Raw genomic sequence first — 13,584 nt, forward strand, 5'->3', positions numbered from 1 at the left:
CTCAAAAGGAAAAATCTTACACATCTAGTAAAAGGCCTGTTCTTCAGTCACTGGAAGGCTACTTGAGATGTATCATCCCTATGCATGTTTGTACCATTTCCAGTGGGGGTTGGAACCTGGAAGAAACATGGAAGGGCTTGGGAGGCTGAGATACAAGGCTTTCTGAGTTGCTTTGCACCAGAATGAGATTCTGAGGTCCTGTGGCTCAGCAAGGTAGGTGGGCACCACCCCTGCTCCATGTGAGAAGAAACGGCCTGACCATGTCATGAAGGTCCTGGCTCAGACTGAAGAGTACTTGGATTAAAATTATTGAATGCATAGGTACTCATAGTATGAATTAGCACCAGCAGCACCACTCGAAAGATTTTGCTTCTTAGTAGCCACTTTTCTTGTTTCCTCTTACTCAAGTGGTTGAACAGTTTTGACTCATGGGTTTTGATCCAGAGTAAGGCATTGAAGCCTTAATTAGATTTGTCATCGGGGATGCAGTGTTAATGATGGAGTAAAGTAGGTTGTGTGGTTTAATGATACTCAGCAATATCATTCAGTTGGAAAGCTATAATTCCCTTGTAAGGAAAAAAAAAAGTATGTTTTCCTTCTGCTTTGGAATGAAACACAAACTTTTTGGTATGGTTTATGTCAAGAAAGCAAGCAAGATGCAGATCCTCATTGTAACAGCTGAATGAAGGGCGTTTGGTATGTGGAAGATTCAGGTTGTCTTGTCTCCAAATCAAGCAGAGAGGGGACTTTAAGTAATAAGGTGCTGTTTCTCACATCATAATCACTGTGAGAGCTGCTTCTGAGTTCTCCCTTGCTTTCCTCTTTCTCTCTTCATAGAGTGAATTATGTTAAATTATTCCACTACATTGAATAGTCCCAGAGCAACACAGAAAACCCTGTATTAATTAGTTACCTTGTATATAGGTGTGTTAAACAAGGTTGGACAGAATATCCATAGAGAAAATAAAATGTCAGTAAGAAATCTTCAAAATAGATGGAGAATATGGGATAATTTATGCTTTGAAAATTGGTCAAGATAAATTGTGACTGGTCTCTTTTTTGCTGTGACCACAGGTGGGCTCTCAGCAAAAGTGGGTTTGAGAAGCACTGCTCTAGAGAGAGCTGGAGCACAGCGTGCCTTTGGAATATTCTGTTTGAACTTTAAGCCACTCTAATTGGACAGAAGTTGGATGAGCAACTTAGTGTTAATGATGGTAATTACTGACAATAACATATAAAGTGGTTTAAGTATTCCTGGCAGTTATGGTGACATAACAGAGCTTGGAAAAGTTAACAAGTGCTAACTGAAGCACGCTCTGCTACTTTGGATCTTGAGCATGTACCTGATGGTTATATGAAGATCATGGGAGAATGTTTTTCTTCAAAGTCTGAGGCAGTATATTGAGTTAGAGTGACTACTTCCATCCATGGAGGTAAAATTTTAGAGTTGTGCTCAAGCTGCAACTAACCTGAGGAGAGACCAAAGAAAGTACTGGGAACATTACTAACTGCACATCTGGGGAGTCACCCATGGTGAGGGAGTTCCCTGCTCCCAGATGCATGTGACAACATAGCTTGTAATTGCAAGCTACTGCAGTCTAACGAGTTACCCATTAATCAGCTGAGACATCATGGTAGTGTTAGCAGATGTGTTACAGATTGCAGCTGGAGCAGATTGAGAGAACTAATTTACCACAACTCAGCTAATGACACATTACTCCACAAATAATTTGATGGAGGAATTGCCATGGGATATGCTAGAAGCCAAAATCTAGCCTGCACTGTCGGTGATCCTATCATTGCCAAATGCACTGTCCCAGCAGATTTACTGTCACTTGTTTCCCTCTGTGGCATTAGATACTAGTCTATTGATTTTTTTACATTAGCAGTAGAAGTAACGATATTTTTCAAAATGACGCCTATATGAGAGACCTTTAAAGTTGCTAGGCTTCAAGGGGATGTTCTCATAAACTCATCCATAATGCAACTTGGGTGAGGGAAAAAAAATCACTTTTTATTTATTGCTCTCTACAGATCATACAAATGTAATCACATTGAAATGAAATGAGATGTTAAAGCTATGACTGCAGTAATTCTGTGAAATTCATGTAGAGTTCATTTTATGCTTAGTTGGATCAATATATCAAACATGTCTGTTTTTATTTCCTTGATTTATGTAGGTAGTGATATTTGAACAAAGATGTGCTACAGCAAAACAAATATTAATAAATACAGAATAATAAGCGTAATACAAACCCACTCATTCTCTAGCAGAGTAACCAAACAGAACTGGTTTACTTAGGAAAGACTACCAGCAACTTGTTTATCTGACCTAGAGGCACTCGACTGAAAAGTGGTGCCAGCTGGATTTGTTATGTAAATAAAACTTTTTAACAGATTTTGTGGTATTTTTGGTTTCAGTAGAACAGTCTTAAGGTTTTTAGCTACAGGGATATATGTGCTGGACATAGTCATGTTCTAGGATATGATAACACTATTACTAAATTTACATAAAAGATGTGTTTGTGGGGAAATGAGTGGATTCAATTGACTTCCACACAATTTGCAAACTGTTCTAATCTAGGTCATACTGGTTGCTGCTTATGATATGTCTCAATTCCAAAACAAAGTACTAGTTCTCCAAGTCTGAAATAAGCCCTTCTAGCTGATAATGTGCAATTCATCCATCACTCTAGTCAGCTGCCAAGTAACAATTCAGTAGCTTTCACTTTTGTATTTCTCTGGTTGATGACATGTCCCCAAAGAAAAAGTTGTTATATTTGCAAGCATTTCTGAAAGGCAGAGAAGAATTGCAGTGTTCAAAAAAAATTATATAATATCCAAATCAGTAGCTGAAGTTTAATTAATCCCTTTAAATGCTGGGCTGATTGTATGTGAACTGTAATGAAATCCACAGAGCTTTGCAAAAAGCATGCCTGAAAGCAGCAGCAGAAAAATGATTAGCCTCTCAAGTCTATGTAGTCCAAACAGTGAACGGTTTCCTTGCACTATTCCTTTTTTCTTGACTTCTGTTATTTTCCTTGCATTGTTCTAAAAATAATATCCCACTGACTGTCCACAGTGAGGCTCCTAATTTGCAGTCCAACTAGCCTAAATATGTAGAAGAACATTATTTAGTAGTTTTATAAACTGCAATTTCATAAAGTCTCAAGTTGAAACTTGCAGCACTGTTAAATACCCAAATAGATGGCTTAAAAGCATAGAAAATGAAAGGTGTATTTCCAGAGGGACTTCCTGCGTTGATAAAATCAATAGAGGGTACTGGTTTGTCTTATTTTAATTGTAATATTTAAATCTAATTGTAATAATTAAAGTCTCAGCTTTAGGCTTCCAAATTGGAATGCTTTTGCTAGAGTCCCTTTGAATCTACTAGTAAGTGAAGGCAGTGACAGCATGTTTGTTTTTTTCTTTTTTTACACTTTTTAAAGATGAATAAAGAAACACCTGCCTTCTAAGATTTAGCGTCTAAAATGTCAGAGAGACTCATCTGGTAAGACAGATTGGTTTAACTTTCCCTACAAAGCCATGGAGACTAGAATGGTATGAATACTGATTTGTGCTCTCTCCTTAAAAATATTAAAAGAAAAAGCATTAGAAGATAATCTAATCTAGTTGTTCCAGCAGAATACACCACCTTGGCTCAGTTGCTTTGGCACGTAAACAATGGTGGGCTCAGCTTCTGCAGTATTAAGTGTAAAAAAAAAAATATATATATTCTCATGCTTGTTCAGTATAGGATCTTTCTGGAATAAAATAATACTGAAGTTGTTCTCCTGCAGATGGTTGTTGTGTACGTGGATAGGTCGGCCGCTGCCATCTCCCCTGCAGTGCTTGCCTTGGAGCGTGCTGTAGCATGGGTTGTTCTACTGGTCACATGCAGCAGCAGGCTTGATTTTTTTTTAAAGGTATTGGCATTGGTAACTTTGCCAGACTGTTTACTTCCATCTTGTGGTAGGTACAGACAAACAAGTATCTGTAGTTAGCTAAGGGAACATGCAGATCAATATGCAAATATTAAATGTGCCTTTCGTGTGCATAATCATTTCTTAGAAATACAGTTGAAGAAAACACTGCCAGTTATTTTAGCTTGTGTATTATTATATATTGATAGAATCTATGTAGAAGGAAATGGGTGTATAGCTGAAAAAAAACGTAATCGGAAAGCAAAGGTAAAATATGTGGTTTGTTACACTTGAAACACACAGGCGGTCCCTTGCTTGATATGCTGCTGTTCCTGGTGAGGAGCTGTGCAGCAGCACCGGTCACGTTCACTCAGTCAGGACTGATACGCTCAGACATTCAGATTACGGAAGCAATAGATTGAGTTATCACACCTAAACCTTTTCAAATTGCTGAAGTTTATTTTGTTTGCCATTTAATGCAGTCAGCATAGCGAATATTTATGCTATCAGTATCATTGATCACTAAGGCAAAAAATTTTACTTTATTTGTATATTCATACTTACAGTAGAACTGAAAATACAGAGCTTCATTGTTGCTTTCAGTTAAGTAATCTGAAATGTGGATGTTTACAAAGGAAATCTAGTGACTGCTCATCAAGTGTTTCACTGTGCTGTCCCTGTCAATCCAGACTGGCCATCACACCAGTCTAATAGCTCTATTCCCTTTCCCTTTTCCTCCTTAAAAATATTTTAACCATTGGGATAGCTGTAATCAGTAATAAATGAAAAATAATCATAAATGTGTGCAGTGTAAAGAACTGTTTTTTAAACACGATTAAGATCTTGAGAACTAGGAACATGGTATTTACTACATGTGTTAAAGAAATACTAGACACTACAAAGAATAGTTGATTGGCAGGCAGAAGCTTAAAGAGGGCTTGAAGTTTGCAACATCAGTTCCAACAGTTTGTATATAAATGTATTTTTAAAACCTCCATTTCATTGTTTTATGGGTAGGAACCTGAAAAGGGAGAGATGAGATCAGGATTTATTCTACAAGTTTCCTAGACAAGGAAGAGGCTATCAAGCAAAACCTAATTCTGATAATTTAAGAAAATAATTCCACTCTGCCTGGAATTTGAGGTTGTGAGTGATATACTCAAGAATTACTCCCTTTTGGCTGAATTAGTGCCTGTTCCTAATCTATTAATCTAGTAACTTTTCTGTTTAGGTTTATCTCAGAATAGGAAAGGCTTTAAGGCTTTTGGCAACGATATTTTATATAGCACTAAGCCTTCCATAATGATCTTGGCTTGAGAATATTGTGCCTATGTAAGGGTGCAGATGACTTAATGTATAGAAGTAAACCTAGAAGGAATCTTTAAGTAGGACAATTAGATCTAGGTGCTATTTTTGAGTAAACTTAAAGCCACTCTGCAGGGAGAAGAATACAAAGATTCAGACAGCTTGTATAATTGAATTTTCATGCAGTAAGGAGCAGAAAGTAAGTACTGAAAAAGATGATGTCATTTGAGAATGGAAGTGTGCTCACAGCTGTTCAAGACAACATAATTTGTATGTGTAATACCAGTGTAACTCTACAAGGAGAGTGTTTGAAGTACATACAGTACTTCAAAGGTTATTGTAATCTTGTTCTTGAACGCGACTGATCTATTTTGGGGCTGATCTCCAAACTCTTGTTATTCCTTCAAAACAGGTGAAGAACAAAACAAGAAGTGGTCAGATGGTGGCTTAAGCGCTGGATACAGCTCTTGAGTAGCCAGCTGCGGCTTCCGTGTTGGGATTACCTTGAGGGACTGGCTGTGCTGATGGGAAGGCATATGTGGGAGGGAGAACTCAAGCTCAAGTGGAAACAGGTCACCATGGTACACAGCAACATACACACACCAAATTAAGTAGTAGGAGTTCCCCGTCTATGATCTAGTCTCCAAAGTATGTCATACACATCTTCTGGCTCTTGGCTGCAAGCTATTGCCACGGCCTGTGAAAGGTTGCTAGTTTTCAGGCTGCTTACACGCTCATCCTAGACTGCAATTCCTATTTTCAAGGGTTTCTTTGTGTCTGGATGAAAATAGTGTTTGTTCCTCAGCAAGGATTATTTGTGTGTCAGGTAAGTGAATTCAGTGAAGCTTGCCACATCAGCTGAAATGATGATTCTTCTTCAAAAGAGGAACAAGAAATGTACAGTTGAAAAATTGGTAAATACATGAAACCAAGAAGATGAAGAAGCAGCAGCAGTTTGTTGGATTGATACAGTGATACAGCAACATACTCGTGCAAGGAAAGAAGATAACAGAGTGGATACTCTCTACGCTATTACACACTTGAACATTATGTCTACTTCTTCATTAGATGTGGCTGATGATAGACCTCTTTCTGTCTTTTGTGCATGGTGGGACTGTCAGGTGAGGAAGCGGGGTAGTTTCTGGATTTTTTTTTTCTTTCTGCTGCCACTTTACCTAGATCTTAAAGATAATTTGTTGATCTAAAGATAACTTCTGGATATTTTTTTTAATCCAATTTCAGTGTAAGAAAATATATTTGTATACTTAATAATCATCTCTGTACATTTCATCCTCTGTTCCCCCTTCTGTTATATGGGTCACAGCTTGAGGGATAGCATCCCTCAGTTTGTGTTTGCTTTCTTTTTTAAACAAAGCCATTCAATTATTATACAATTAAATGGTTCTATTTCTGAATTCCTTAAAAATCTAGTGAGAAGACTTTTCTGCAAGGCTTCCATTTTTTTAATGCTGTACATTAAGTTCCAGTCAGTTTTGGAGCTAGAAATGTATTGCTTAAGAGCACATCGAGAAGAAACTGTTCTTCTTTTACCTTTCCCATGGTTGCTTTGCAAACAAACAAGTGCATTCTCTCACCTTTTACACAACAGCAACTGGATTTTTATTGTTCCTGAATTCAAGATCAATAATTTATTAATTTATATTCTGAAGATAGCAAATTATGAGTAACTTACAATACTTAAGTGATGCTGTGATCTTAAAAGACTGTGCCAAATGTTTTGCCCTCTAACACTGTGTGTGACTTTCTGAAATACTGTTGGTCATACGTGAAGCACCTGCAAGAAGAAAGTCTGCATAATGAACACGAAACAGTAACTTTTTCTTAAAAAGGTCACAGGAGTATAACATACAGGAACTTTCTATCAACCAGTAATTTGCTGGGCATCCTAAGAACACTGGAACCATGCTGCTACAGATAGTGCATTAGACTGGAGCACAGTTACTAGGTTCTGTGTGCATCTGCTTTTGAAAGTGGAAGGATTATGTAAGTCTGCACAAAAAAAGGCACCTTCTTCTACTTAAAAAATTAATCTGTCATACTGCAATACTGCACATCAATTTTGGGTCAGATTGCACTTTCCTAAATAATGGAATAGAAGTTTTGGTATTCCATAAAATCAAGTGTTTGGTTTTACACTGTGCCTTGTTTCAAAAGGGCTGAAACACTTTTTCTTTGTTGTTTTTCTTTTTTCCCCCTCCAAGGTAGGTATTTTAATGAGAAACTTGATGTACCATGGTGGTAAAAGGCTGGTTTCAAACAATGTACCTTATAATGAGTTGACATTTTAACAATTTACTGTTACATACTGTTTTTCACTCAAGAAGCTCAAGGTACTTTGCAATCATCATATCTTTACTCTCCTACAGGAGTTTACACAAGCCCTCCCAGTAAATCCTTGGCCTCTCTTCTGTCCCTTTGTGCCAGGCTGAACAGCCATTACTGTTAGGGCTCCCAGAACGCTGGGTTTGTTTAGGGACACATTACCCTGCTGCAGATGCTTCACAGATCTGTGAGGCTGGCCTGGAGCGTCCCTTCAACAGCTGTGTCGGTCACTTTGAAACAGGACAGGAGCCACGTGCTGGGCTTGTCTGTGATCTTTGTTGATCTCTGGGCAGTGATGAGGCTGATACAACATAGTGAAAGGGCCCTCTGCTGAAATATGCTGGGACTTTCTCCAGCTCCCACAACATTTGAGGCTGGGAAGGATGGGAGATGGCTTTATTGGATTTTGAAAAAAACAAACCTACCAGAACAGTTATTCCTGTGTGTGTTCACGTAATGTTTACTGCAAAGTTACTGCGTATTTATGCTGCCTAGTTACTTCTGAAAACAATTTTTTATATATATATATATTTTTTTTTTTAAGGAAATATGCTCCACAAAACCCCATGCAAAAGTGAAAATAATCTCCTGTAGTTTCCTCCCTATTACTACAATAAAAATTTCCAACACAATTCCTAAAATGGTCAGGCATGCCAGAACTTCTGTAGCTTAGTCTGCATAAAAGGCTGTTACTAGCACTAAGCAGTTAAAACAGTTCATGCAGTTATCACTGCTTTGACACAGCACCTAAACCTAAAAAATAGGAATAACAGTGCTGATCTGGTTACAGGTTCTTGAATTGCTTAGTCTTCTTTCAGTCTTCAGACTATAAAGGTAAAAATCTCAGCTTTTCTTTTCTTAGCTGATGTACTGTCAAATTAGAACAAACAGTGAAAGCATTAGTTCATACTTCTGTTGGAATTATCACAAGAAGGACAATGATACTTCAGTATAAAGCACTGATTAGATTATTAATCAACACTCACTTAGAAGAGTGGTCTTAAATTATTTGTATTAACTAGTTATTTCTATATTTAGTTCAATCTCTTTGACGAAACATAGACTTAAGTTTTTCAGCAATGAACTTTTTACCTAAATCACTAATGCATGTAAATCAGCTTACCACATAATACATTTTCCCCTTTACATGCAAGACTATACAGTGTGCTGCCTTTCTCTTTTCTGTAATTAGCAAAACATTTGGAAATTGCAGTAACACTTTCTCCATATCTTTAAAAGAGAGAAAATTACCTAAAAAGGGAAGAAAGGCTCGTCTAGGAGGCACACAGCCGATCTAAACATCACCCACAATGTGCAGTCAGGAACACCCCCACTCCCCCTCCCTTCTCCAAGCAGATCCTCTCAGTATTTGTGTTTTGTTTTTGTTTTTCAAACTCTTGTCTTCACTACAGATTTCCCTACTTGGAAATATTACTGAGATCGCTGTACAGCAACAACAGATAAAGCTGTGCCAAGCAGCAAAGGGGCCCATGCCGTAAAAGTTTGTAATCAGTAAAGAACACGTACACTACACAGTCTACGCCAACATGGAAGTTCATCTGTCATTTTAGTTCAGATAACTCTGTGCTATTTCTATACCTAGTAGACACTTTTCAAATATGAAAATTGTGAAGAAAAATACAACTTTCCTCTTGGAAAGCTGAATTTTGGACTGCTGCATACTGTCAAACTTCTTAATTAGCGTCTTTATTACAATTTCAGCCAGTAATACTTTGTCCAATTTTCCTGAATGTAACAAATAGTTCAAAATTGAGTTCACAAAAATACCAGAACAATTTTATGCCAGGAAAAGACAGTATAAGAAATTAGAGGGACTTCTGTAGGATAAGAAAACAACAAATGTATCTTTCCTGACTGGGTAATCATCCACAGCAATGGGATTTGTATAAACACTGAATCTCAACATTAGTATTTCAGTAAGGCCCTATGTGGAAAGTTAGATTTACAATTCTGCAAAAGTTAGCACACAGCAACAGAAAATGCCTTTTAATGTTTTAAATGTACATAAATATAATCACAGCTCCAGTTTTTGGACATTCAAACTTTTCCTTAGAACCCTTTTAGCTACAACAGTTAGGCAGGAACAGATGACTTAACTATTGATGGTAAGTTGGTACAAAGCCTCAGTGATTTGTCCCATGGAATCATCAACACCTGCACAAATTTTGAATAAACCACACATCAAGGCTAATTAGCTGGAAATTACATAAGGCTAGACCTACCAAGCACAATTTGAAAGAAATCCCACAAAGCAATTGATTCTTACAGAGATCGCAATACTAAAGCTATGGAAAAATAATCTTTATTGTACAGTTCTTTCCATTTAGTCAGTTACAAACACAGTATTGCCAAACACCTGGGATGGTAACAGTGACAATAAATTGAAGGCTTAAAAATAAATTGGGCATTAAGCATCACTATGTTGCTAATTTACTGTTAGATTTTAGGTAAGTCAAGGCTTCCGCTTAGATGCTGTAGGGTAAGTATATATTGCTAGATGCTAAACAGCTGTTAAGAACACAAAAGCACAGCGTTTATTATTACAGATCAGACAGGCCACCAAGACAGTAGTTTGTTCCCACAGGTATGAACAGTTAACAATAGTTTCTGAGACAGGTAAAAGCGATTTGATTATTAGGGTTTTGGCCCCCTTATGTCAGAGCATTTTGATGGGACCTGTAAGGCTTGCCAAGCTGGAATGAGGACTTGATATAGGAAAAAAAAGGAAATGGTCATGTTTAATTTTGTGGCTGTAAAACACGACTGGATTATAGAGAAATTTTTTAGCTTTGAGAATAGCATTGAGGACTGCAGGGGAAGAGTGCTGGCCAGGCAGTACTAGGATAAGAGGTCATTCTGGCAAAGGAAACTAGTTTATTAATAATTCCTTAGGAGGCTTGGGATGACACTTAAAATAAAATTCAGGGTTATGCCAATGGCCCCACAGTGGAAGTTCTTCAACAACTTCTGCAATCCCAAACACTAACAATGAACGTAACATCTCCCCTGCCCCCTCTTCCCCCACCTTTACTCTAGCTGAATTTCCAGTTTAGGAGATGACAAATCCATAGACCGTGCAAATCCAGCAATGGAAAACCCACGCATTTGCCTTTGCTTCTGGGCTTAAACCCAAACCTTACGGTACCTATAGGTCACCTACCTTGGATAATGCATTTTATCCTGTCTGCAGCCCTACTCAGTCCACAATTTCACCAATAAAAATTGCTCTTCTATTCCCACTTTCCCCAGCCATGAGTCTTCTGAGTCCCAATTCAATCTCCAGTTCTAGTTTTTATCCCAGTCTTGTAGGATCCAACAATAAATCCAGTTTTTCAGCCTTTCTTGTTTGATCTCTCAACTCTAACGCTAATTGGAACTAGGTTTTTTAGGAATCAGCAGGAAGCCAAGCTTGTCACTTTCTGTCATCTTTAAACTTTAATCTAAGTTTAATCTAACACCCGATATTGATGTCTGTCAAAATGGATTAAGGCGGAACCTGGATGGACTGAATTATTTTTAAAGCTAGTATTTGGCACATCAGGGTCGAAAGAACCATTTTTTTATTGTTCCACGTGGCTTACAGGTCTCAGATGAGGACTGAGTACTTATAGGCCCAAAGAAGTTAAGGTTTGTCTAAAGGTACGCTGAGCCTTAGACAACAGCCAGGAACTAAACCTTCAATCAGATTTATCGGTGGATCCTGCAGTTTCTTAGCCCAGACTGTGACTGGAATGAACAGAAGCATATGGTTTTATGTAGACATAGTATGCTGGGGTGCTTTTAGGGCTACTGTCAAGCTTAAGCTTGAACTTTGGGATAAACCCCCAACGTTCACTGTTAACACTCTGCTGCCCAGAATACCAAAATCAAGGAGTATGGTAAAGGGGTGGGTATCTGAAAGACAATGATGAGATAGGTTACGGGTAAGTCAACTCTAAGGCTGAGCAAAAGCAAAGATTAAAATGTAGTGCTCTGTTCCACAGTGGCAGCAGCGCTAACAGGGAGGGCTGGTGTGAGCAGAAATGCATGGAGGACAGCCAGAATTTCCTTAGCTTTGGTTATGTCTGGAAAAGTAGGGCCATATCACTTACACAAGTTCCATGAGCATCAATGAAAATGAGTTAAAGAACTCTGGAACACAAATTTGGCAGTACACACACTGCAGTGCGTCATCACCCCTGCACACAGGAAGCGGGCAGCCATCTTCTGAGGCGTAATTTCTTTGGACTCATTGCAAGGTCTTCATCCTGTTCCCAGAACTTGACCTAAACAAAGTTACTGCTCCTCTGCTTCTGTCCGTGAAGGCTTCTGAAATGGGCGGATTCAGACGAGAACCCCCCTATACACGGTGGATCGCATCCTCCCGTGCGTTGTCGGGAGCACCGAGTATCGCTGCGTGGAGCTCCCGATTCCAGCCGGCAGGGCAGGACGCAGTGCCTGCTCTCAGGAGCTGCAGAACGTTTAACAAGGAACGTTTAACAAGCCTTCTGCCCTCCCCAGTATTTCACATTCCTGCTCTCACCACCCTGCCTGCCCGTCTGCAGCAAAGACATAAACACCACGGACACCGAACTCCCACCGGCGGCTAACCCGGGTGTGCGGTGCTGTGTAACGGTGCGCTCACTGCGCTAACCGAGCCTGGGCTCGCGGCAGTAACGGCGCGTCACTCAACGGCCGGTACATGCCCACTCGCCCAGGCCTCGGCCGGGATCTACCGGCAGGGCCCGCTCCCCCTCCAGCGGGGCACCGGGGCAGGCGGTGCTCTAGCTCCCGGCCGGCGCTCCGGGCAGTCAGTCCCCCCGCCGCCGCACCCGGGCCGGTGCAGCCCCGGCAGAGGACGCCGCTCCCCGCCCGCCGCCACGCCCGGCCGCAACCGCCCCGCCCCCCCAACCGGGCCCGGCGGGGGCGGCGTCCCGCGCGCAGCGCCCTGCCCCCGCCCCGGCCCCGCCGGAAGTGCGGCCCCGAGCGGCGGCGCGGCCTGGTGGCGGCGGCTGCCCAGGGACCCGCCATGCTCTTCCGTTTCGGCGTGGTGCTGCCGGCCCGCATGACGGAGGGCGGCGGCGCGCTGCTGGTGGCCGGCTCGCGGCCGGAGCTGGGCCAGTGGGACCCGCAGCGCGCCGTGCCCATGAAGCCGGCGCGGCCCAGCGCCCCGCTGCCGGCCCAGGAGCCCGCGCTGTGGCTGGCGGAGGTGGCGCTGCCGGACGAGGACGCCTCCAGCCCCTTCTGGTACAAGTTCCTCCGGCGGCAGGGCGGCGACCTGCTCTGGGAAGGTAACGGGCGGGCGGGCGCCCTCGGGCCGCGGGACGGGCCGCGCTGGCGGCTGGGCGGAGCCGGCGCCCCGCCCAGGGGAGGTGCTGGCGGCGGGGCCAGGCGGGGGGGAGCGGCCGGGCGGCGGCGCCCTGGGCCCCGGGGAGGCGGGGGGAGCGCGTCGGGCGCGGGCTTCAGCCGGCGGGGTGCCGCCGGGGGCCCGCCTGGAGCGGTGGCTCGGCGTTGGGCGGAGCTCTCCGCCCTGGGGGCATCGCTTGCCCCGCTGGCGGCTCCGAGAGCCCCGCGCCTGGCCCCGAGCATCGCCCGGGCAGGGTCCTGTCAGAGGGGCCGGCCCCCAGCTGGGTGCTGCGGGGGCGGCGGGGACGGCGCTGGCCGCCGCCTGCGCGGGGTGGCCCGAGTCCGGCAGCGGGCAGAAGCTGCGTGTCGTGACATGCCGTGAGCACTCGCTAACAAAAACGTTTTGTTACCATGTGGCGGAGGACGGTGAGTGCAGAAGGAACCTGCGCTTCTAGGTTGATAAAAGCCCTCTGAAGCAGTTGCATTGGGTTTTTTCTTACTTTAGCACCCGTTGTCTTTTTTTTTTTTTTTTTTTTTCTTTCCCCAGAAGTAAAGAGCTCAGAGTTTCGTACTTGCGCTTTAAGGTGCGATCTGTTACTTTTTTTTTTTTTCAGTAAGCTGAAATGTCACGGTGGCATTTTCAGGCTGGTAAAGTTTACTATCGGAA

At 42.2% G+C, this 13,584-nt stretch overlaps 1 protein-coding gene across 4 annotated transcripts in view; it reads left to right on the forward strand.

Annotated features, from left to right (window-relative positions):
• The first annotated feature begins 11,664 nt into the window (after positions 1-11,664).
• EPM2A (EPM2A glucan phosphatase, laforin) overlaps positions 11,665-13,584 on the forward strand; it is a 49,948-nt gene continuing 48,028 nt past the window's right edge. For all 4 annotated transcript variants that reach the window (XR_008747999.1, XR_008747998.1, XM_055809660.1 and 1 more), the window contains exon 1: positions 11,665-12,862. Coding sequence is in view for 2 of the 4 variants with exons in the window: in XM_055809660.1 (XP_055665635.1) it covers positions 12,274-12,862 (589 nt within the window). In the remaining 2 variants the exon portion in view is untranslated. The remainder of the gene's footprint in view (positions 12,863-13,584) is intronic.

The sequence above is a fragment of the Falco peregrinus genome, chromosome 7 (assembly GCF_023634155.1).
Source record: "Falco peregrinus isolate bFalPer1 chromosome 7, bFalPer1.pri, whole genome shotgun sequence".
NCBI lineage: Eukaryota > Metazoa > Chordata > Aves > Falconiformes > Falconidae > Falco > Falco peregrinus.